Here is a 26,679-nt window from a genome sequence, read left to right on the forward strand (position 1 = left end):
TTCTTGGCACGATTATCACTTGTTTTCTTGTCAGAGTCAGCACCAGATTCAACAAGGTTAGCCTTGATTGCTAACACATTCTTAGGCTTAGAGGAAACATCCTTAAGCCTATTGGCTTCCTCAATCTTCATGTGGCTCACAAGTTCTTCTAGGGTTAGATCCCTCTTTTTATGCTTGAGGTGATTTCTATAATCAGACCAGGAATCAGGTAATTTTTCAATCAAAACATTAGCCTGAAGGATTTCACACATCTTCATACCCTGAGCAAGAATTTCAGCAACATAATTTTCATACACATGGACTTGGTCCATAATAGGCTTTGTATCAATCAGTTTGAAATTCAACCAATTTCCAGTCACATACTTCTTTTTCCCAGCATCATCAACACCATATTTCTTCTCTAAAGACTCCCACATCTCCTTAGCAGATTTCATATTAACATATAAATCAAATATGTTGTTTTTCATGCTGTTCAAAAGATGACCTCTAACGAATTTATTATCACGATCAAATTTCTTGATTTCAGATTCATTAGCAATAATAGTAGTGATCCTTTGACTAGAGCTAGATTCTTTATTCCCAGGAGCAGGAGTACTAGGAATTTCAATCATGGTATTGGTTTGCTCAATGGGTTTTGGAGCATCCCTAAACAAAACATAATCAATTTCTACTTGTTCAAAAGCAATCAACATCCTTTGTGACCATCTCTTATAATTAATTCCATCAAGAGACTCAACCTTAGACAGATCTAGGTATAGACGAGTTTGAGAATTGCTAGTCATGATATCAACAGAATAAATCAAATATTTCGCTTCTAAATTGTTGGTAAAATAACTATTGAAATCAATAACAAACAAAAAAGATTAGAACTTTCCTGGATTGAAGATCCCAAACTCACAGTCGCGCCGTGGAACAAAATCCACTACCTTAGAAGCGAAATACGCCACCACCGGTACAAGTTTCCGAGTGACACATGCCCTCCAAGTTTAACGCAACTCTCTCCGTAATCCGTGCACCCGAACTCGAAGAGTGGAATTGCTCAAGAACTGTTCTGATCTCAAAAGGTAGGTTTGTGTTTTCGGCTAGAAAGTGAATAATAATCTCATGAAAGGCAAGACTCGTATTTATATGAGTCCCGGAAAAGGAAACACGCAAAGCAAACCGACCTAGGAAAAAAGGCGGGCCCGATCGGGCAAGCTGCCGCCCGATCGGGCGGGCGCGAGATCGAATTTCTCCAGACGCCGTGTCGCGCCCGATCGGGCGGACACCGCCCGGTCGGGCGATCTGAAAACCCCATCCCGGGCGAGCCATCGGGCGAAGCTGCCCGATCGGGCTCGTAAAAAACTCGAGTCCGCCACCCGGTCGGGCGAAGCCCGCCCGATAGGGCGCGAGAGATCTCGTAGAAAAACTCTTGTTCACCGCCCGGTCGGGCGAAGCCCGCCCGATCGGGCGCGAGAGTTCCGTATTTTTCCTTGACCATCTTCGCCCGAGTTCCGTATTTTCTAGATTATTCAAATAATTAAGGAGGTGTGATCCATTTAAATAGTAAGTTATTAGCTAGCCATTAATCCATTATAGGTAAAATGACAATTAGCATAAAAGATTATGTGGCATAGTAAGCTAGTTTGACAATTAGCTTGCCATTAATGGTCTTGTTTTAAGAATATTGATGTTAAAGGTTGGATTTTTTCTAGATTATTCAAAAGGGTGATTATTTTGAGCTGATCCTAAAAAATAGGATTACTAGTTTTAATTTTTTTTTTTTTTTCTTTTTTAAGTAAGAGGGAGACACTATGAAGTGAGAGTAGTGTAGTAAAATTTGGCATGATACTTTATGATTTGGCATGACACTTTAATACAGAGTACGAAATAGCACTTGGAACTTAGACATTGTTGAAGGAATTCGCGGCAATTTTTCTCCCAATTTGAAGAAATTCATCGGAAGAAATGGTTTGGGGGTTCTTTCCTGTTAACCCACTTTCAGGTTTATGATTCTGCCCTTAAATTATCTATATGCTGTTAATTTATTCGCCTTTTGTTAAATAGGGTTTATGTTAGTAATTTCATTAGTTGTTTGTTCGAAAGTTGTAATTTTTAAGGAATTAATGAGCATCATAGACTTGTTTTGTTGATTTTCTTTGACTATATACTGATTCTGGAATTTGAATTTTGTTTAAGATGTTTAATTTTCAATTAAATACTAATTAGAAGTTTTAAACAACTATTTGCTTGCCATTTATCGAGGATAAGACGATTAGCATTTCTCCGGATAAAATTGTATTTGCACGTGTTGATTCATATACTCACTTTGAAGTGATTTCCAATGGTTAATGGCACTTGTCTGACCGTGCCGAGGGACATTCTGTGAAGCAAAGGATGTAGTGGAATCAATATGTTCTAGTTCTAACCGGGGATTTCAAGAGTTGTTTGGGTTTGGAGAATAGGAGGATTTTAATTGATATGTGATAGATGTTTTGGAATATGTACCGCCTTTCCTATTACACTCTCATTGCTTTGCTGTTAATCTTTATATTCATTTTCTTGTTGTGAAAAAGAGAGATTTTAAATTCCATATGAGAAAGTAAGCTTGGTTTATTAAAAACGAAGCCTTTATTACACTGCTTTATTTTTCTTCCTAGTGTATTTGGTTTGATGGTGCGGGGTGCTTCAATTATTGCTACGCTTTGATGAAATAGAAAATAGAAAGTAGAATTTTTAGGCCTTGGTTTGTTCACTTTTGTGTCACTTATTTTAGGATAATAAGTTCATATGTGTGTGTGTGTGTGTTGTTTTTTTTTTTGAACTAAGGATAATAGGTTCACATTAAGACTAGAATAGGTTCATACAAGGGTTAATAAGTTTAGGAAAAATTAGTTTAGGTAAGTTTTGGTATTGCTTATTAAGGGTTACTCAAATTTAGCTTACAGCTAAAATAAGTTCTAATAAATTCAGGTAAGTTTAGATAAGGACAATTAAGTTCTAAAATTCAGATAAGTGAAAAAATCTTAGATGAATATATCTCACTTATCTGAATACTTAAATATTATGGCACAATCATTGAACATAAATTTGAGAAAAGAAAATGCTCCTTTGGAATAATAGTGCATTCTTCCCTTGATTAAGCTGTTGCTGGCTCTCTCACAAAGCAATAGATATCTGAAGGAATACTTTTTATTTAAAAATCATTTTAAAATAGTACATTGAATTCCCTCAGTATAAGTCATTACTCTTCTCATGTTTTTATCTGGCATGTGACAAAAAAAGGCAGAGACCAAAAGATTTTATCTACATTTGAATATATGATGATATTTTTCTAACAAATTGTTCTTGCCAAATTTATGTTATAGGGGAGGAGAAGTACTATATATACACAAAGGGAACATACAAAGTGGGCAGAAAAGGTATTTCTAGAAATATTTATTGCATCTTGTGTTATTTAGACATAGGTTTGCGTGTTATTGTGGTGAATGTGGAAATGTCAAATTTATGAAGGCTCAAATTGCAGCACAAAGACACTGTCCAAGGTTTGGACATGGGTTAAAGGATACAACATTTCAATATCTTGAATGTAATTTTACCAAGAATAATCTAGTTAATGAATTAAATGAATGCTATTGGAAGATTGTGGCCCTGACCAAAAAAATAACTTTTTGGTGTCAATTTTATTTTATGTAATGCCTTCTAGATCCATGTATATAATTTATATACTATTATCCCAATACTTGTACTTTATGGGATAGCAAATTTAATCTATGTAAGTAGACTGGACCTTTTTTTTTTTTTTTTTTTCACGTGGTCAGTCATCTTTGCTCTTGTCCTCGTTGTGGCAGCAGAAGTTTAATTGGAGTAGTATATATTGCCTCCTTTTGCTTTGGTATGCATAAGGGGTACGGGAACATAATATTTTACCTCAGTAGTTAGACTTAGACTAGTCCAAAAGTGTACCACTGTATCATGTAAGATGTTCCACAAATTATTTCACTCACTTGTGTAACATTGGTTTGTAGACTATGTAGAGGGAGTGAATTTGGTAATTCTGGGTTGTAAACAGTCATGAGCTGGGTTTACGGAGTTTACGTTCCTGGCAAGCTGGAAATATACCATTAGAATGATGCTCTTATTTATTTATTTATGTATTTCTGGTGAATAGGTTTCTGATGCTAGTAGTGCCGGAGGCTGTTATCTAAAAATCTGAATTTTAGCTATAATTGTTAATATATGCTGCCTGTTTGCTGGCCCAACATTTTTTTTACGGCATTTCTCACAGTAGAAGATCTACGCTTTATCTGATGATTAAAGTTCGTACACAAGCGTTAAGTTGTCCTCTCTGTATTTCTGTCCTGTGCAAGTATGGTCTGTTCATCTGTATATTGTCTGCCTACACCTGGCCTCTTTATGTTTAGTGTGGTGACTAGCTGATGCTTTTGTAAGGACCTTGATAAAATTTATTTATATGGGATTTTAGGTATGCGGGTTTCTATCGTCATCTTCTTTCCTGGGTAGTTGTTAACATGATATCTCCATTTTCTGCTTAGACCTAACACTTACAAGTTCAGTTGCATCACAGTTCAGATCTGTGTTTTTGGTTTGTGCATGGTAGGTAGAAAATGTGTTTTTCTTCTGAATTTATCAGATGCGTTTTTTTAGAAGTCCAATCAATGACTTAGCTCTTTGGCCTCATCATCTTAATATCTGTTTATTTGACCCTTTTAGGTTGTGATGTGAATATAACAAATGATAAAGGTGTTTCACGTATACATGCTGAGATCATTGTAGATATAATGGAATCTTTGAAACCTTTTGACAAAAGATCATCTAGTGTCTCCTCCAAAGTTAGGATAAGAGATTGCTCGAAGTATGGAACATTTATTGTGAAAGATTCTGGCAGAAAAGAAAAAGTTCATGATTCTCCAGGCAAAGAAATATATTTGAAAGATGGGGATTTGGTCAAATTTGGCTCAGGAGATCTAACATACAGGTACTGGTCAATATGGAATATGGTCATTCTATTTTTTTTTCTTTTCTTTTTCCTCTTGTTGTTTGTAGTAATCTCTAAAAGTCATAGGCTCTCTGATGCACACTTTGATCTCTGCTGCATTGAACTAAGGCAACCTGGTGTCCAGAATAACCTTTAACCACCATTAACTTTTTTTGCTATGCTGTGGTAATTTGGCTGTTTTTCATTGTCAAAGTCACTGCTATGAAGACACTTAAATCCTCATAGGAAGTTGATCTTTCTTTTATTTCTTTTATTTATTTAGTGTTAGTTGATTTATGTGTACTTGCTTTCTGTTTGAAGCTGACAATCTTTCTGTTGTCTGTAATTAAAATCCTGTTAACGCTCTTCCTTTACTTGTTTTGTGATTCCATTGGTTTGTGGCCCCATGAAATCAATCTTTCTTGATGCACTGACTGCTCTTGCTCTCTTGCTAATATTTTTGCAGATTTTCTTATGTCCCACTAAATTTCTACCTTTGCAATTTCACAAGCTCCCAAGGAACTCCTTTTACACAAGATAAAATATCATCTATAGGTTAGTGTTATCCTTATAGTCATTATTTTCTCCATGTTGGCTTCCCTTCTTCATGATTTTAAAAGAAATATCATTTAGCTCTATCCTCTGTACCTCTGCAGTGTTTTGCATGTGTTCATTCTAATTTCCCATCAAACTTGAAATGATTGACTAAGTGCAACCGCATTTTCAGATGCTTTTGTTTTTATTTTCCCCCCCTTTTTTCAAAAATCTTCATGTGGTAGTTTAATTTTTTAATTTTATAACTATTTTGAAATCATTGGTGTAATGATAAGCCTTATAGGGTGGGTAAGGGATGGGTACATTTTCAAACCTGTAATTGCTCTTCTGCCTAGGTTGGTTATAACTTCTAAAATCTACCTGCTCCACTGCTTTCATTGTCTTACTCATATCTGCCAAGTTGCCATGCCTATTTTAGATATTATGGTTAGAAATGTCAGGTAGGCAAACCATTTGGTGATTTCTCCTTAAGATCATCAATTGCAGACTCCCATTTTCATGACGTGCCCACCTTTAATTGTCATCCAAGAGAGCCCTGTATGCTGACTTTACAGAATAAATGCCATAGTTCTCCAATTCCCAGGATCATGTATCTTTAGAGAGACTACTACTTTATCAATATCTCTTGGATGCAATTTTAATACTATGAAGACAGTTGCATTCCTCCGATTTTTAACAAGCTTAAAAGAACCTCAGATCATAAAAAGAACAAATATAACGAGATGGGTTTCCTCCTCCCTATACTAGAGAAGTCTTCAGTCAGCCTCCCATGAATTAAGACCTAAAATGTCATTGATCTTATGGAGTCCATAACCCTTCTACACCATTCTAGATTAAACCCTAAATTAATTGAACACCACCTCCAAATTTTTCATTCAATGCTAACATATGCCTTCGATATGCCTAGCTTCATAGCCATACAACCCTCTGTTGCGTGAGATTTTCATATAATGACATAACTCAAAGTCTATAAGTAATATTGACTGTAATTAAACACCTTGGGGTGAAAGCGCTTTGATTTATCAAAATAAACTTGTCAAGAAAAGGTTTTAGGCACGCTAATTCATTTGTGGTGTTCCGGTAGAGTAAACTATGAAAGCATTAAATCATTCTTTAGATTATTATCGAATTCGTGGATCAAATATTCTCCACTATGATTAGATCTTAATGCTTTTATTGCCTTACCAAGTTAATTATGTACTTCATTTTGGAACTCCTTAAACTTTTAAGGGGATTCCGATTTATGTTTCATTAAGTAGATATAGCCATATCGACTTAAATCATCACTAATAGTGATGAAGTAACTAAACCTACCTCTCGCCTTTTAACTCATAGGCCAACAAACATTTGTATGTATGAGTGCCAAGAGGTCATTAGCCCTTTCGCCCTTTTCTATAAAAGACGATTTTGTTATTTCCTCGATAAGCATGATTCACATACTTCAAAGAATTATAATCAAATGATGTTAGGATTCCATTCTTTTGCAACTTTTGCGCGCGCTTTTGGTTTATATGATCCATCCAACAATGCCTTAGATAGGTAGGGTTCAAATCATCCGGCATTGTTTCTTGCTGTTTATGTTATAGATTTGTACAGAATTGTCGGGCACGTACAAACCATTAATAAATTTCTGGTGACATAATACATTTTTCTTTCGTTTTTTTTTTATTTATTATTATTTTTTATTTATTGCACCATTTTGGTTGGGCACAAAGATTAAGGAAGAAATTAAATCACAAAAATGCCCATGTAACTACAAACAAAAGAAAAATAATAAAAGTTGTTTCTTCCATTTCCGTATGATAGTTCCATATGGAATTAATCACGTAAAATAAAAATATTTGGAATCTAACATTAAAGTACAAAAACTGTTCATAATATTTTTTTTGAAGAGAAAAAAAAAAGTTCATATTTAGTTTTGCCTTATTTAAATTTGTAATTATTTTGGGAAAGCATAGCCATAGTTGCATAATTGAAGTGAGTGAATGAGGGATTTCCTTACTTGAAGCCATACATCAATCCACAATCAATTAATTTCACCAATCAGAATTCTTTTGACATTTTGTTAGCTAATCTGCCTTCATTTTATAAGCTTTGAATGTATTCATTATGGGTAAAATAAGAAGAAAAATAAATTAAGTTAAAAATGGAATACATTATTGTTAGAATGGGTTTAAATCTAATATATGTAAATAAATGGGAGTTTTTTCTTAACGCGCTAGATTATGAATTTTAGTTTTAGCTAATTAAATAAGATCTTTGTAATTTCTTATAGAATTAAATAATTCAAATGCCATATAAGCAAAATTGACAAATGATTTTTTAGAGTTTAAATTAATTAAATTCACAATATTATGTTTTGAGATTAGAAATTTTATAGAAAATTCACAATTTATTTTAAAATAAAAATATTAAATGATACAACATATAACGAACAAAATAACAAATTTATCAAATAAATACAAAAAAAATTGATACATAAAATACAAATAAATCGTGCATTACATGGGCTTCATCTAATTTTATTCTGTTTAGAGAAACTTGTAAAGACATGCTTTGTTGATTTATGTTTATATGAAACAAAAGTCCTCTTGATTAATTCTGGTTTTAGTACATAAATAAAATGTCCAAAATATTTTATGAAATTCAATGAGTTTGGTTTGTTAAATACATGATTTGATAAATAATTCAATGGGTTTGGTTTGTCAAATTCATGATTTGTCAAATAAATTACAATGTAAAGACATGGTTTTGTTATTTATGTTTATATGAAATAAATTCCTCTTATTTAATCATGGTTTAGTATTAAATAAAATTTCCAAAAGATTTTATGAAATTCAATGGGTTTGTCAAATATGTCATATATGTGCTATGATAAAAGAAATCTCATAAGTGAACTGAATTCATGGAATATTTGAGTTCCTAATCCTAGTTTTTATATCAGTCAATCAATCAAATTCTTAATCCATAACATGAACCAAAACTAATTATTCCATATAGCCATCCACAAAGATCTTCCTCCTCCATCCCTTACATAAATACCTCATTCTCATGCAAATCCTTTTGCTTTATATCCTTTCGAATTCCTTCTAACCAAGTCATTTTCAGTCTTCCTCTACCTCGTTTAAGCTCTCCATGATCCCACTCTTCCACCAGTTCCTTAGGGTCTCCGTTTTATACCCACTTTCTTGCTAATTGATTCTATATTTTAGAATGTTCTTGCATTACATTTTAAAATGGACATAAATGGCCTGTTGAAAAGGGTTAGCGTATAAGATTGGATTATAGGGCGGTTTCATGATGTTCAATCAATCTTATCGATATGTATGGTTGATATATGATCGAAAAGCCCTACTTAGAACTTCTATAGAAACTTTACAATTATTTTAGTGGATTCTAAAGGCATGAGTGGAACACTATCTTAGCTTAATGATTGGTATAACTTTGATGCAGTCTAACGTCTTGCCATAAAAGGGGACCATAAAGGCAGTTTTCGGGTTTTGCTAAAAGGTGAGTGGGAGTTTTGATTACCACGAGAATGGATAGATACTCCTTTGTTCAATAGGATGAGTGTCTTGGCCTTTTGAAGAGAGTTAGACCTAAAAATGCATGATCGTGCTTTAATGGATTATAAGCTAATTATTTGATTTGACATTTCGACTCGGATTTCAAGAAATAATTTGAGCACTAGTATGGATGACATAAATTCATTCTATCAAATTAGACACTATGAGACTTAAGATATTTGAAGATTATACACTTGTCTCGAACAAATGGGAAATAGGATGAATTGTGTCATCGACTCGCGTGTAATTACTAAATATAATATGGCTCGAATTATAGTGATAATAGTTTGTCAAGTTGGGTCGTCAATATATCTTTTGAGTGTAATATTGACATTTGGGCTAAAATAAAGCAAACATGAAGCCCACCTAAATGGATCCTATAAGGTCACACATAACGTTTGGGTCAAATAAAGAAACTCGAAGCCAATTAAGTGACTTAGGGTGGCTTGCCAAATAGAAGGAAAGAGGGGAGAGCTTGACCTAATTAGTATAATATTGATTATATTATTTAGAGCCTTGGAAAATAAAGTATATAGTACGTCTCTCCTAAAGATATAACGTAATCTACCCCCGCTCAACTTTCTCTCTACATGGCTGAATATAATCCAAGAAAGAGGTAAGGTTTTTCCCGTCCAACAAGCATTAGTGGAGGATTTATTCAAGCCGGTAGACTGATCGTAGAGGAGCATCGTTTGCGGCTCTAGAACTCCTATAGAGGCAAATTTGCAAAGAGGAATCCACACATCAAAGGTTAATTCTAAACTATTGTCTTTTCCAACTTAGTCCTCAACTCGTCGGGCACAAAGATGAAACTTCGCACATCAAACGTGATCCTGATCATGTTTAGGTTTGTATGAGTGCGACTTATGAAATTTTGCTTAGAGTTCCTACCACATCTCCTCTTCGCTATACTTCGATCTCCTGTAATGCTTTCTCAAATAATTTTTCAAGGCTTTGTTAATTGTATGTAAAATATAATATTTTAAAGTTATATTCAATTTACAAATTTTATCTATAATGGTTTATTAAAAAATCAAACACTTGCTTTTATTTATCATAAAGTCTATTTTTAAACATCAAACTCTACTTCTGTGTTTTTTATTTCTTTTTGTAAATAATGCTTTGTTACATAGCACACTTATGTGGCGCTTTTCATGCTCCTAAAATGCTCCTTTTTGCATGGATAGATTGTTTGCCTTCAAACTATAAGTATTTTAATTAGCCTAGTTATATATATTGGTTCATATGATCTGTGGTTAGGCATGGTCAATTGACAGGTGTTCTTGGGCCATATGCGTCATGATTGACTTATTTGTTTCTCTTTTAGGTGCTTGTGTTTCACGTGAGTGGACTAAGGAATGCACACATGTACTTGTGGATCCATTCATGCCTGTTACCGAGGAAGTAATTGATATCGTTCTGGCTAAGAAACCTGTTATACTAAGTACTTGGCTGGAGGCATGCTCTCTCTCTCTCTCTCTATTTTTTTTTTTTTTTTTGGCAGTTACCTATAGTTGGTATTGTTGAAACTACACATCAAGACGAATCAAACAAGGTCTCACATGCGTGTGTTTCCTTTTTCTTATTTATTTATTGAGAGTTTTAGATTCCATTTGCATTAGAATCTATAATTATTCAAAACAGGATTAACTAAAAGAAACAGAGGAGTTAGCTTTCACAAAAGTGGACAAGTAAAAGGTAGTTTGTTCACAAAATCTAACATGTTTTTGTTACCAGTAGGAACTTGATGATTATTTAAGACATCCTAGTTTGAAATTTATGACAATCATTGTAGGGCAGAGGAGGTTATACAAACTTTTAAAAAAATCGGGTGTACAATAATTATTATACATCCATTATAAAGATAGCTTAAAGTGATTAAAAGTTACCTCTGAAATGAATAAAAGTTACTCCAATATGCGTAAAAGTAACCTAATTCAAATAAAAACTATCTACACTTTATTAGTAACGAATCACATTTTAAATGACTAAAAATCAATTATTAGTGATTGAATGTAATTAAATTACCTTTATAAAACTTTTCTTGTTGTCTATTTATATAAAAATTGTATTATGTTTAAAGTTACCCAAAAATAGGCAAAAAGTTACCCTAAAATTAGCTAAAAGTTACCCTTATACTGCTCGATGTACACTAATATTAGTGTAAACCGGATGTATACAAAAGTTTTTGAGGAAGTTATAACTTGTGATTGGCTGATTGTATTCCATAAAATCAACTTAGAACTTTTAACTTTTGACTCCTCTCTTCCCCAGCACTGAAGCTGTCTGCATCCCCCTTCTAATATGTCCAATTGAAGCATGCCAAATTTTCTATCAGAGAATAGCTGGAGTTATAACCATCATCCTATCTCTTAGTAGCTACATTATGTTTATTACCCTTAGCCATTGCATCCCAGTATATAAACTTATCCTTGTAGCGTATAACTCAGCTCTTGAGTGTAGTATCCTCTCAGGATAATGTTGTTTTATAATCCGGTTACATCTGTAATTTGAGTCAAATGGATTACTTGACATTACGAGAGACTAGTACATTCAAAGGCATTACCATTACCTTTTTTTTTTTTTTTTTTTTTTTTTTTTTTTTTTTTTGTGTGTGTGTGTGTGATTTGATTAGTGCATGAAGTTCTGCTGAAAAAGAAGATTATAAATTATGATGTAACTTAAATCTGTACTCGTATTTGTTTTTGTTGGAACTCCTTTTGCAGATCATTGCAGGAACTAGGATACACAATGAAATTCCAAGTTACAGTCAGTAAGTGTTGAATTGTCTGCCTGATTGTGTTTATATATATGGTGGCTTTTATGTGGTTTAGGACTTTAGGTCCAATTAAATCAAATTGATTGTTGAACATTGACCCGGTGGTGACAGATACATTCCAACATTGACTTTGGATGGTGAATCAGTATCGATAGCAGATACTAGGACTCGTGAAAATTGCTTAAAAGGATACACTTTTGTGTTGGGTTCTGCAAATAAGGTGATTACCTTATGAACACTGCATTATAGAATTTTGATTAATATTGATGTGTAATTAAATGCACGAATTCAAGGAACCAATTCTATGATAAGGCTTCACTACTTCACCCACCTATACTCCCTCCGTTTTTCTTACAAGTATTACATTGTGAGAGGCACATTATATTAGGTAGTTTAATTGATTAATATAATTGTAAGTGGGGTGATTGGAGCATAAAACAATTGTTAGAGATAATAGTGGAGTTAGTAGTTTATTGAGAAATAAGGGATTTGAGAGGATTATATATGTCATTTCCTCGTTTTTTTTTAGTTTTGTAATTGTGGATTCTTAAGCATTTTTAGAGTAGAGAGAGTTAGAGAGAAAATAAAGAGGGACCATGTGATAGGAGAGAGATAGAGTAAATTTATTAACTAAAAGAGAAAGTGATGTATTTAAATTAAAACTTCCATATTCAGATAATGATGCATCTAATAAAAAACAGAGGAAGTAATAAAAAAAGAAAGTTTGAGGGGATGGAGATCATGAGATGAGAGGGATATAATATTAAACTGTAGTAAAGGATTTGCAGTAACAATTAAAACAAAAAAAGGCCAATTAAGGCATGTGTAATTTTTCAAAAACCCACAGAAATATATAATATCAAATTATATAGGTCAATAAAATCTCTCGAATCAATTATTTCCTATATAACATCATTGTCTAGTAGGTTCGCAATTTAATAAATTCATTCCACCTATTATCGCAAGTCTAACACGATGTTTCTACCTCTCGTCGCTTAACTTGGTGTTTACAAGCATAATCAATCAAATATGGTCATTGCTCAACTAATTGATTAATAATAGCAAATAGTAGGGAGATATCATAATTCATAAACTAATTCAAATTCAATTCAACAAGACATTAACTCTATCCATTCATAAATTCCCTAGCCTTAGTATGAAACTACTCACACGTAATTAGAGCAACCAATACAGTAGGAACTAAGGAAAACATGATTACCCCCAATAATGATTGGAAATTGAAAACAAACAATTGAAGAACAAAGAATCTGAAAAAGTAATTAATTAAAGTACCCAATCAAAGCTTAATTACATAAATTTTCCTTACCCTATTTATAGGAGAGCTAAAATGAGAAATAAAACCCGACCTAAAACAAGTGGGCTTAGGGCCCCGGACATTCGCGCTATGGTGCTGGGCCACGTTGCCCGATCGGGCGCGCATTGCTTTCGAACGCTGCTTCAAAGAAATCAAAAGCATCGAGCTCCCAAGACTTGGGCCCTGGGCGCTCACCCAATCAGGTGGTTGGGAGCATAAAGTAGTACTCTCCTAGCTTCACATGGCTAGTGCGACGTCTTGCTTGGCCTCCCTCTAGCAACCTTGCCTGAATTAGGTGGCTTCCATCAAAACATTCCATGACTTTGTCATTTCTCTTCAGAATTTAATGTGTAACCTATTGTTGGAACATTCTTCAAGTTTAGCATCTAATCCAACTGGAATTATCTCATTATCAATTGTGACTCAAAAGTTATGACCAAAAGAGTGCACAACAGTCAGATTTTGCACTTCATTCATGAGCGTCCAAACAATAGAACTTTGTTGATAGCATCTAGTAGCTCAAATCAAACTCTGAACAGCAAGTACTCCATACTTAGCCTCGCAAATCCCACAAATTCTCCAAGAATTGTCCAAAGTAGTAGAAATCCGGAGAAAAGCCTCCAAATCCTATATAAATCAACTTTTAAAAAAAAGCAACACTAAAAAGAGGAAATGTTAGTAGAAAATAGCTCTGAAGAACTTTAAACCACTTACAAAATGCTAGGGAGCAGGGGTAAAAAATTATATATAATGTAAGTCATCAGTATTAGGAGAAAAAAAATTCGGCGTTAGGTAGTGACATGTCATCATCAACAAATAATCAGTAATTTCAGTATATTATAAAGGTACTTACTTTTTCTTTGTTTTTAGGGGATTTGAGATTTTTTTTTTCTTTGGAAAGCTTATTGATCACTAATTTTATTGACATCAAGAGTTTCAATCTTAAGATTGAGAAAATCATTTGGATTAGGTAGCTCACGGTCACAAAGATGCAATAAGAGACGGAAATTTTCATTGAATGATAATAGGAAATTTTTTGTGATTTCAAAGTTTGTCTTACTCCTTTATAGGTGCTAACATTACCCTAGTTAGCTTCTCCTAACAACCTTTAGACCGCAACTGAATGGTCCTGATCAAATTCATCTAATACAAAATAAAGTTAGAAATTAGTAAATGAGTGTTGTCCCTTACAGAAATGAACCAAGATATCTAAAATCTTTGAAAGAAAAAAATGAAATCGCTAGGCATGGTGGATGGGGGAAGCAAAACTCCTTCAGGTTTGACTTTGCTAGCAGAACTATAATAGCCCCAGCGCGGGCAAAGTAAGTAATAATTCTTCTCATGCTACTCATTAGGCCTCAATTTTTATGTTCCATAGACCTCAACTATAATACTATTTATGCCTCACCTACTATAACTAGACCCTCCAAAGAACCGGGCTTCATTATAAGCAGTAAGGAAACTTCTTGATCTTTAGAATTGTCAAGCCTAAGAGTTTAGAGCCAAAAATTCTTCATGGAACCCCACTAGTCTTTATAAGTGGTGCTTTTCAGACCTTCCTGACTTGTGGGTACTTTAGATGGGAGCTTCTGAAATGTTCTTGACTTGCGGATACTTTAGATGGGTAACTCAGTGCTAATTTGTTACATGTCAAGTAATTTATAAGTGCCTATTGTTTTTCAATTTCCATTTGATTTTCTTTTGCAGTATAGATTTAAAGATAGGGTGCAATCATTGTTGGAGTTTGCTGGTGCAAAAGTTCTTTCAATAACTGATTTTGATAATAATATCCAGGTATGTTGTGGTGTTTAGCGCTTTAAAAATTTTATTTTATCACCAATGAAGGATCCCATACCCACCTGGCCACCCATAACTTGTGCAAAAATACTGTGTTGCAGGGCCAAGTGGAAACCGATAAGTGTTTGGCACTTGTAATCCCTGCTGATTCAGCTGAAAAATTCTGCCTTGATAGCTCACTGTCTAAAGTAAATGAGATCAAACTGATTTCTGCAGTATTATCAGGGTATCTTGATCCGTCAATCAACATGTCCTCATCCAGTAAGTTGTATTGACTGTAGATGATCTGTCTGAAATTTTTACTGAAGTATTACTGTGTATATATCTGAACCAGTAGGTAAAAATTTTCATTTGAATAGTCCACCTTTCTGCCTTCTTGTTTTTCCTTTATTGTTTGTTATGGACCTTATGGTCCTTTTTGAAGTCAAAGGGTTTGACTAGCAGGGATACATTTTCTTTGTTAGCCTTCTAGGATTAATTTGTTCTTTTTTGTTGTTTTAACTTCATCTCAAGGGATTTTTTTTTTTTTTTTTTTTTTTTTGATTAAAATATTTGTATATGTGCAGACTGCAATAAGAACAAGCACAGAGGATAGTTGTCCTATCCAGTCTAAGACAGGGATTACATATTATATCTCAATTTCTTTGTGTTTCCTTCTACAGCTGTGTAACTATCAAAAGCCCTCACTGATTTTGCCCTCAAAGAAATTTAATAAGTTATTTAATTTATTACAATTCACCACTTAAAATTGTTCTTTAGAAAATTTGTCCATTCCATTCTAACCATTGGCATCACAGAATTTCCGTAAAAGCATTACACCATGTGCTCTTCACCTTGGCCCTTCCAAAGCCCACCAATTGAACTTGTAACAGTTCCATACAAAGGAAAACCTGGAATGCCCCTTCCACAGAAAGTTGCCTTCTCAAAAAATACTTGCCATCTTCACCATGAAAAAGGTGACGTGAGAAAATCTTGTTATTTGCATGATACACCATGCCTTATTTGTTGAAATAGCCATCTCTGGTCTTCTCCTTATTAGTACATCATAAGTGTTAGTTCTACCCAATGCCAAGGTCCAAACGTTTGATCTCACCCTGAAAGGTAATCTAGCCTTCCAAATAAATTTGTGAGCCGTCCAAAGTGTTGGTACTCCCTCCGTTTTTAAATACTTGCTCCACTTTCCTTTTCCGTCCGTTTTTAAATACTGGCTCCATTTCCTTTTTTGGAAACCTTTTACAATATTTAATTCATTTCTCACACTTGGTGGATCCAACATAATACTCTCTCTCCTCCTATTCTTCCACTACTTTTGCTTTTTACAAATTTTTATTTTCTCTACTACCCCACTGCCTCTATATTTTATTACTTTCTCCAATTTCTTCTAAAACTCCGCGCATGGAGAAATGGAGCAAGTATTTAAAATCGGAGGGAGTATATCATAAGTGCATTCTTTTGCTTTTGTGTATAATTGTACTTTTCACCTTTTTTTTATGTACTTCGTTCACTTTACCCTCTCTAACTTTTGTCAATAATTGTACTTTTCACTTCATTTATTTTTTATTTAGAAATTTTGTCGGAAAAAACCATTTATAACAACTTTTTTGTTGGAAAAAACCTTATAAAAAATTTTTGGCAACTAGAAACCAGATTGTAAATTTTTTTTGTTGAAGACAACCACGAACCCCTAATTCACTTAATTAACCACTAATTCCTCTTATTTCTTCTAATTACACTCAATGATGCACGGGTACGCCGCTGGGTAGCCGTCTCCTGTACCCGAAACGTATCGGGGACGGGTACGCGACGGGGACGGCTAGGATACGTCCCCATCAAAAGTGGTACGGCACGTCATTTAGGGGACGACTAGGGTCATGATCGGAAACGTTTTGGGTACGGGAAATCCCAAATTCTACCGTACCCAAGAAGCCCAGCCCAATTTTTTTTTTAAAAAAAACCCAAATCAAAACAAACTTACCTCAAAGTCGATTTCCCCCAATTCTCACAAACCCTAAAATTTCGAACTCCTTCATCTTTTTCTTTCCTGTGCGATTTGATTGACGGCGGCGACCGAAGACAGTCGACGCTTGGTTCAAGGCAACTCCGCAACAACACATCACAACATGCTCCCTTCACCAAATATTAGCAACCACAATTAATAAATCACAAAACCGCTTCAAACCGTCAACAATTCGAATCACCAATCAGCACTGACCATCGCCCAAGTCTCACCGCACCAACTTTGGTCGCAGCCGCAGCCGCAGCCTCAGCCTCAGAGCCACTCTATTGGTTGGAAATTTGGAATTTTTGAGTTAGGGTTTGGACTTTAGAGGATGGTCGCGCGCTGCGAGGGTAAAGGGGAAAGGAGGGGGGTCGATTCGGCGGAGGAGGTGGGTCGGCAGGGGTTGGGGGTTCTAGGCGGCGGCTGGGGATGGGGAGGGGGCTGCTACCACGGGAGGGGGAGAAGGAAAGGGTGGTTGGCTGGTGGTGATGGGGGTGGTTTTTGTGTTTTTTTTTTTAATTTATAAATTAACTTAATTATTAAATATTTAAGTTAGAGTTATTAGTAATTAGAAGAATTAATGGGAAATTAGAGGCTAATTGTGTGATTAGAGATCTCAGGTTGTCTTCAACAAACAAAATTTACAACTTGGTTTCTATTTGCCAAAAAAATTTTATAAGGTTTTTTCCAACAAAACGGTTGTTATAAATAGTTTTTTCTGACAAAATTTCCTTTTTATTTTTTATTTGGAAAATTTGTCAGGAATATTATGACCTTTGCCCGATCTTCTAAAAATAAAACGACCTTTTGATTATTCCCTAATAAAACGACATTTGACACTGATCTTCCATAAATAAGATAAATGACCGGTTACCTATTTCTTAGGTTAAGAAAGGACATGTGTCGCATTGTAATTGGATGAAATATTTTATTTTAATTTTTACATTTATTCATTTAAAAAAATTAATTTTAGATATAAAAACACCATAATTAAAAATAAATAAAAATCCCCCCACCCCTTCCCCCTCCCCTGTCATCCCCCAGCTCTCCTTCGGTCCTTCCCCTTCTTCTTCCCACAACACCTTGAAATAAAGTGATTCACTAAAAACAAGACTAGAACATAATCCTAATGAAGAACTCCCTAATAATTTCACAAAATGGTATGCAATTCTTTTGCCAAGTCTATGTTTGATGAACACACAAACGAAGAAGAAAGCAAGAGTGATTAACCATGAAATTGGGTCACCAAAAGCGGAAAATGCGGCGGAAATGGGTTGGGATGAATCATGGTTTAGGAAACCACGAGCCAAGCATTTCTGGAAACACCTTTTGGGGTTGGGATGAACCACCTTATAACCCCAAAATTGATGTGATTAAGGGTCGGGGTTGATTGAAGGTCTTTACCATGGTTGCGGTTGAATTTGAGGTGGCCTGGGTTTGAATTTGATAGTGTTAGTGACGGTGGAGGTTGTTGGTGGGGGATTTTTGGGCGACAGTGGGGGTATTTGTGGGGGGTTTTTGGCAACAGTGAGGGTGTTGGCTGGGGTTTTTGGCGATAGTGGAAGCTAGGGCGAGGGTTTTCGGCGACGGTGATGGTGTTGGTTGAGGGTGAAGGGTGGCCATGGTGGTGAAGGTGGGGCCTTTGGTTGTTGGTGGCCATGGTAGGGGTGCAGGTGGAGGCTTCGGTTGCAGTGGTGATTGAGGGTGGGGCAGCTGTTTTTTTTTTTTTTTTTTAAATCATATCATTTAATTAATATAAAATTGTAATTAAAAAAAACAATCTACCAATCACTAAGTGACATGTGTCACACTAACTTATTAAGCAGGTCACCAACCGGTTTCATCCTATTTATAGAAGATGCATGTCAAAGGTCGTTTTATTAAGAAATAATTAAAAGGTCGTTTTATTTTCGGAAGACCGAGCAAAGGTCATAATATTCTTGACAATTTTTCCTTTTTATTTTTTATTTACTTCATCCACTTTCTCCTCCCATTTCTTAAATACCGTGAAAAAACACAAAAAGGAACTATATGTTGGGACGGAGGGAGTAATATAATCAATTGATGAACCATCTATGCATGTCTGTTTATTTCTTCATATGTATTGAATTAATTAATGAACTATATCGGACAACAAGAGTTGTCCCTTCTATATTTGATGAAGTTGAAGGGTTTTATTTATTTATTGTTTTTATTTGGCCACAGTTTTGATGAAGTTGAGCTGTTCTAGATTATCATGGTCTGCAACTCTGCATGCTAATTTCCTTTATTCTACTGAGATAGATTACTAATCTCTCCATCCCTGAAGGATTGCACTATTTCCTGTATAGATTGTTTCTTTTTTTTTTTTTTTTTTTGTAAACTTCTTATTTTGGCATGGCTTACTATCTCTGGTCACCTCTGCCTTTTCTTTCCACAACATAAGAAGATACCCTAATCTTTAATTGGATCTACTATCTAATCCTACGCATTTTTTTTACACGTCAATACTACATTATATGCTTCTTCCAGTACCATGTACTTACCCACACCACTAATAAAACTTTCTGCAACATTTTAAGTGATAGATGGTTTTATTAATATAATCAGCCTACTAGTTTGTATTTGTATTCCTTCTTCCCACTTAATGATAATTCCTTTTGGAGAATGATCAGCCTGCTTTTGACCAAGATATGTACTATTTCTGCAGTATTAGTCTCTTCTTCGTGTTCAACTGATGAGACAGTGGTTGCAGACTCCGATGCAGAAGCAGAAACATCCAATCATCCAAGTATGGCCAATGTAGTTGTTTGACATGCAAGTTATGAAAGTGGTGCAGATATTTCAAAAACATACTGGTTCTCTGTGTATAGGTGTTATATGTGAAGAATTGGGGATGCAGAATAATACAAAAAAATTCAGTGGAACAGAGACTACTGACTGCATGAATATTGACAAGAAATCTGCAAATAAAGATGCTTTATCACCAGAAGTTGGTAAAGCTCTGAGTTTTTTAGAGCCAAAGAGGGAAGTAGCAAATGCCCGGAACGATGATTTGGAAAGTTGGAACCTAGATATTCTTTATAGCCAAAAGTTAATGGTTAGAAATACTAATACAAATGTCTCAGTGAGTTCTGTATCAGACGGTGAAGTTATTAATTTCAAGTGTTTTAGAAAGGTAAGTTATTACTGCTAATGCTTTATATCTTTTCTGCTTAAGCATGTCTAAGTGAGTCACTCCACCTTCCCCCCTGAAAAGCTTCATTCCAATCGATTAAACATACATATTAGTATACTACCTCTAACATGGCAGATAAACCCATGGAATATCAATACCGGCTAGTTCCAGAATCCATCATATTCCTGTGCATTCTGCATGCTCTTGTTATTTGTATGTACTTCTCTCATATACTAATGATTACACAAGTTTGTATTTGTTTTTGTTTTTTTTATTCCCTTTTCTGATTAGTGGGAAGGGCGTGGTGGGGGTGGAGGAATTGAAGAGTGGGGCCACGGGTGTATACGACAGTCCTGATGTAAGTACAGTATAGGTCCTCTGTCTCCAGGTTTAGAGAGGCAAGAGATCAGGGGTTAGGACTATATGACTATCCATCCACTCTTTCGTCCTTCGAGAATTCTAGTATTTTTATTCTGGCTGTATGCTCACTGTCTTTAGAGAAAGTGGGAAACTTTTGTGGTACTTGGTCCATTTCTGGGCCCAAAATTGAAGGATCACTCGTGAAATTTGTTTAAATCTGTCTCGTCCATAAAGATGAAAATTTAAGGGTGCTGTTTGAAATTTGAAGGAAAATAATCCCTAGATATGGCTGTTGTTGAAGCTTCAAAATTCACCATAAGCAGCCAAGCAGGTTTTGTGAAAATTTTCTTAATTAAGCAAATCATGAGATTTGATGCGGATGCATGGTTAACATCCCATCTCCTGTGGTTACACATGTACTTACAATCAGCTATGGCAAACTTGGCTGGCTACTTAGATATTCTTTGTTGAGGAGTTAGCATCTAGAATTTTGCAAAAGAAAGTTTTGCTTTAGTTATCAGCTGGAGAGTTTTTTGCCAAACTGTTCAGAAGATTAAGTGCTGTGGCTGTTCAAGGGAGTTCTTTCAGAAGCTTTGATTGGTCAGCTACATTTGGTTTAGCTAATTTAGTCTTTACTAAAAGATGTTCATGTATCCCTATTATCATATTGGGCTATGCTTGTACTCAGTTTACTGAAATGATTGTCTATTGTTCTTCTAACATTTCATTTTAGAATTACTTTTAGTTTTTGGACAACAGAATATGTGCATAGGAGTGATATTAATTAGCTGGTGAAGAACCATTTCTAGGAATCTGTTCTGTGCCTTCTTTTTCTTGTTTTGATCTCGATATTTGGTTTGCTTGCACAACATACATAAGTAAAAAAATCTTATTATTTGTGATAGGCTGCTGAACTCCAATATTAAAAAAATTTCTATGCGTTGGTCAATTATATTTTCTCGTCATGGGTAGTTTGTTATTTGTTATGAACTGTTCTATTTGTTATGACTGCAGACTAACCTTCAATCTGGGAATAGCTATAGCAACCTTGTTCCATATTCAAAATATCCATATACGTATGTTGCATCAGATCTTTCTCATATTAATTGATATTTTTATCGACTATTGTTAATTATTTTCAATAATTGCTACTGTAACGACTAGGCTCTTTGTTATCTGATATTTGTTATACAACTGTATGCCAGTGATTCTGACTATGATAAGGAAGTAGTTGAATATGTGAAGGATGAGAAAAAGAGGAAACAGATGGAAGCCATGGCTGAGGACTTGTTCAAAAATGAACGGGTGAGTTATTTAATCTCTTGATGTAATTATCGTGTAAATTAAGCACACTGATGTTGATACCCTATTACTTGCGGCTTTAGGGACGGCGTCGTAGAGTTGCTGGTTCTATTCAAGAAATGCTGAATCGTAACTGACGCAGGTTTGATCATTCTCTTTCTTTTTTCGGCGAATGTCAATTCTACGAGTAAGGGTGAAAAATAATATGGCTATAAATAGGAGACAATCTGCATTCCAAGTACAATACTAGTGCGCGTGTGTAATCCACAACCGATCAAATACTATTTACAAAGGCATAGGTTTTTTTCACAAAAAAAAAAGTAAAGGAAAAAAAAAAGAAAAGAAAAATCAAAATCTTTATGCATCATTGGAGTGCATGATAAATTACAACCCAATGGTTTTGAACCACTGGTTTTTCTAAGCTGACTTTCTCATGTGCTTTTACTATATATATCTATGTAGAATAATTCAATTCAATAATGTATGTATTTCTCTCTAAGCCACACTGTTTTTTTAAAAGGAACACTTGAAGGAGTGTACTTGAGGAACAGACTTGAAGAACACTGAAGAATCTTCTGGTGGATCCTTAAGATTTTGCCATCATCTCACATATATGTTGAAGAGTGACATGCTAGTAAAATGTAAACACTTCTATCATTCAATGCTCCATGTTTGTCGATGCAAGTTATTCCACATGATTTTTTTAGAAATGACGATATCATGTAAGGTATTGCTTAGAAATTCTAGGATTGTGTATGTGAAATTAAAGTGTTAGTGAAGTTTTCTACTCAATATATGGCTATAATATGATATGTGAACTACTAATATCATCTAGATATGCTCGTTATGATGATCGCCTATGTTAGAAATCTGTAAAATGTGTTCTCTTAATTTACTTAACCCTGAGTTACTACTTTCTCTGCTTGTCAACTTTGATACTCATTATCAGAAGTTGCTGAGCTCCTAGTGATTAAATTTCTGTTGTGTGTAGTTGTTACATGATAGTATAAGTTCATCCTTATCTGAATTTACCTCATTTTTGATAAAATTTTTAGAATTGGAGCTTCAAAGCTGTGTGAAAGAAGGGCTTTTCAGATGTTAAATAATGTAGGAAATTAAGCGATTGTGTGGGTGATAAAATTTGATAACCACTTATGATTATAGAGGTGTTAAAACCAACCCAATCCAACCCCATGTAAAACCGATCCGAAAAATATCTGTCTCAAATTTCAACTCGTGTTGACACAACAATTTAACATGACTCAACTCTTTAAAAATTGACACAAGGTGATTATTATTATTATTATTATTATTATTATTATTATTATTATTACTACCTCCGTTACACGTTAAGTGCAACAAAGGGGGTTGCACATTTCCCAAGAAAAAAAATGAAAAAGCTAATCAACAAAAGTATGGGCATGTGATTATTGGATAATTAATTAATTAAAAAGCTCCATTCCATCATCACTACCACCTACTGCACCACCGGTCCACCACTACCTGCGTACACCACCCACAACAACCACCATAGAAACCAGCATACCAACCACCAAAAACCACCAAAATCACCATACCAACAACCGAAACCACCATACCAACAAAGCAAAACCACCATACCAGCATACTAACCTACCCGAAACCTGCCATTACCACCCTCTCGCCACCACCAAGATCCGAAATCCACCCCACCTAACTCGCATCCACACCGCGAAGCTACCCCACACCCACCCTGTAACCACCACCACACCTTTCCTCTGGAATCGTTCCATCTTTCACCATTTTTGCTCTATATCTAAGTTTTCAAGCTCAATCTCAAATTCTCTTTTTTGGGTTTTAATTTATGGTGACAACTTTACATGTGAAGAGAAGATGGCAGCACTCTAACAAGGAAGAGATGGGGCAGCGGTGGTGGTGGTGCGGTGGTTGTGATAGAAGAGAGAAAAAGAAGAGAGAGAAAAAGTGGTGGTGATTTAGAGGGAGGAGAGAGAAAAAGTGGTGGTCTTGGTGGTGGATGTGGTGGTGAGTAAGGAGAGAGAATGTGGGTTTGGAATTTAATAAGTGATGAATTAATTTTGGTTGATTAGTTAATAACATATGATTTGATGTGTTTATTAAAGTTAAGTAAGGGTAGGTTGGTAATTTAAAACAAAAAAATTTACTAAAAGAGGAAAGTTTTCATTTGTTGCAGATAATATGTAGCATCCCTTTTTGGAAAATATTGCACTTAACGTGTAACGAAGGTAGTATTTAAACCGAAGGGGAATTATATTAAGGTGCTCAACAAACACCCAGAAAATAGCAGATCATTGCTGCTAACAAAGTGGAGCTACATGAAGCTTACAATAAGAAAATTAGCAAGCATGAAGACCAAAGCCCGTAACACAGCCCCGAAGGGTAGCCGATACATAGGGCAAAATAAGTATAAAGTACTAGAAAAACCAGAAAACTAGGCAGAGCATTAGTTAGAAAACGGAAGTCAACTTGTGACTTGAAGCAGATCATTCTGCAGTTGACATGTCGAGGCAAAACCTCAACTCCTTGAGGTAGATGTCAGTAAGCGCTGGTGGGGATGAGTAGTGTAAAACCACTCCCTCATCAGATTGCTCCCTTCCAATAGAGGCTAAACCATGAGCAATCTTGTTTGCCGATCTTTTGACGTGAAGAATAGTGATAGACCATTGCCTTTGCAGGAGGTCGGCAACATCTTTTATAATAACAGCAAGCTGATTATCCATATAAGCTTCTGGGTTTTCAAGCATATAGCACAGGGCTTGAGCATTAGTTTCCAAAATTGCAAATTTGATTTCTTTGTTCCAAGCAATAGTAAGGCCCTCTCTGATTGCAATTAGCTCAGCAGAAGCAGCTCCAAGAGTCATGATTTTGGTAGTATATCCTATTTGCCACTTGCCCTTGTCGCGTCTTATTATTCCATCAGCACCTGCATTGTCTAGGGCCAACCAGGAACCATTTGTGTTTATTTTAAAGTACCCTTTTTGGGGAGGTGCCCAAGTTTTGGGGGATGGATTGCTGCTAGATGAGGGAGCATCTTTCTCTACCTGTGAAAGCTTTAGATTGCAGGAAAGATCGACATTGAACTTGTTAAAGATTGAGTAGATTGAAATTTCTAAATTTTCATCGACATGTTTGTTTCTAGCAGACCAGAGATGCCACAAGGCCGTAGTAAATAAAACTTTCCAGAAAATATCATGTTTAAATTTAAACTCCAACCAGTTTTCAAAACTTGTGTTAAAAAATAATGAAGATTAATATTAAGGTGAGTAAATTTTTCAAAGACAAAAGACCAAAAGGCTGAGCTATTCATGCACTCCCTAAATAGGTGGACATTATCTTCAGAATGATGGTTACATCTAACACAAACAGGGTTGAAATTTGGAATTTTATTAATGTTTCTTTCTTGTTGATTCAAAACCGAAATCAGAAGAAGTTTTGTTTGCATGGCATACATATGATAGGAGTTGAGGACTGACTTCATGAGAGTACAATGACCTGCCATATTAATTAGTTTACTCTGCCAGCCTCGAATCTTAGAATTTGTTTTTTCAAAAAGATCATGATAGTCAGCAATTTTTAACTTGTTAGGGCTCATCATAATTCCTAGGTATTTCCCAAAATTAGTCGTGTTTGAAATGTTACAAAATTCATAAATAAGTTTCCTAAGGTAATGATCCATATTTTTTTTGGAGGAAATGATCGAGGATTTTTGAATGTTGATAGAGACCTGAGATCTTCCTAAAATCATCCAAGACTTTCATCATGCATTCAATATTCGAAAGGTCGGCTTTTCCAAAAAGAAAAATGCCATCCGCATACAACAGATGGGAGAGATTGATATTTTTGGTCATCTTAAGGGGTTTCCAAAGTTTGTTATTAACCTTATCTTGAATCATGCAAGATAAGACAACGTGATTTGACCTCAGCGAACCCGATTCCGAACATCTAAATTGACACCTTTATTCATGAAGGGCTTGTTAAAGTCCGTGATTTGGAGTGATGAGAAGATGTAGTGATGTGGCCCAAAAATTGGTTATCGTCAAGTCCATGATTCGGTGCCGAACAAATAGTTATGCAATTCTCGATTTGACAACCTAAATTTGAACATTATTACTAAACTTTAGACAATTCTAATGGCCTTGGTTCTCTCTATAATAGTCTCTGTATACAAGGAAGGACGAATTCAATTAGCTACCAAGTCCAATAATTTCGCTTCAGGTTTTATTTTGTGTTAAGCCCGATTCCCTTTACCTTATTTTGCCCGAACTAAAATTATTTTTTGGAATTATTTTTTGAATTGAACAGTTTTTCTTAACTTTTTTGACAAAGAGAACTTCATATTTAAATAACAAAGACAAATTACAACCTAGGAGCTAAATAAAAACAAACAAACACCAACCTAAACACTAACAATAAACGAACGTCATGTAGAGAAAGAACAAAGTGTATGATTAAAGCAAAACACCTTGTGCCATACCATTTACTCTGGACAACCATATGAACCTTACCAAAACTTTATCGTGGACCAAGAATTGCCAAATGAAATGAAAACCACAAGATGGACATTGAGCGCAGGTTGAAACCAGTAAAGTAAAACTGAAACTTACAATGACTCATAAGCCAATTTGCAATGGAAGATGCGGAGAGATGAAATAACGACCAAGAGTTGAATGTAGCATGTGGCTGTAAAAAAGACCCTTGATCCAATTCCACTCCTAAGGAACGAAAGACATAGCGACCTCCTAAGATTCTAGGAACATAACCATGTGATTCGTATTTTTGAATGACTCTGCCATGAGAAACCTTGCACCAAAATGCAGGTTCCTCTCTTGCTACTCTACTAACAGAGAGTGCAA

At 35.1% G+C, this 26,679-nt stretch overlaps 1 protein-coding gene across 2 annotated transcripts; it reads left to right on the plus strand.

Moving 5' to 3' along the window:
* The first annotated feature begins 1,765 nt into the window (after positions 1 to 1,765).
* LOC145557297 (nibrin homolog) lies at positions 1,766 to 22,626 on the plus strand. Of its 2 annotated transcripts, none has more exons than XM_081618509.1 (15): positions 1,766 to 1,984; positions 3,348 to 3,401; positions 4,714 to 4,978; positions 5,445 to 5,533; positions 10,427 to 10,557; positions 11,826 to 11,872; positions 11,990 to 12,098; positions 14,901 to 14,987; positions 15,092 to 15,251; positions 19,724 to 19,759; positions 19,842 to 20,146; positions 21,521 to 21,582; positions 21,712 to 21,811; positions 21,892 to 21,950; positions 22,329 to 22,626. In XM_081618509.1, the coding sequence occupies exons 1-14, from the start codon at positions 1,948 to 1,950 to the stop codon at positions 21,943 to 21,945; spliced, it is 1,536 nt and encodes a 511-aa protein (XP_081474635.1). In that variant the 5' UTR covers positions 1,766 to 1,947; the 3' UTR covers positions 21,946 to 21,950; positions 22,329 to 22,626. The 2 variants fall into 2 exon arrangements, with proteins under 2 accessions (XP_081474635.1, XP_081474634.1); XM_081618508.1 differs by having other exon boundaries at positions 1,767 to 1,984; positions 19,679 to 19,759.
* The last annotated feature ends 4,053 nt before the right edge of the window (positions 22,627 to 26,679 follow it).

This window comes from Chenopodium album, chromosome 1 (genome assembly GCF_948465745.1).
Source record: "Chenopodium album chromosome 1, dcCheAlbu1.1, whole genome shotgun sequence".
Lineage (NCBI taxonomy): Eukaryota > Viridiplantae > Streptophyta > Magnoliopsida > Caryophyllales > Amaranthaceae > Chenopodium > Chenopodium album.

What these genes read in the sequence shown, in the direction of transcription:
- LOC145557297 (XM_081618508.1), top strand. Translation starts at nt 1,948, where the DNA reads ATGGTTTGGGGGTTCTTTCCTGTTAACCCACTTTCAG. An exon ending in AGATAAAATATCATCTATAG is followed by an intron (nt 5,534 to 10,426) that starts GTTAGTGTTATC and finishes TTTCTCTTTTAG; the next exon opens with GTGCTTGTGTTTCACGTGAG. An exon ending in TACTAAGTACTTGGCTGGAG is followed by an intron (nt 10,558 to 11,825) that starts GCATGCTCTCTC and finishes CTCCTTTTGCAG; the next exon opens with ATCATTGCAGGAACTAGGAT.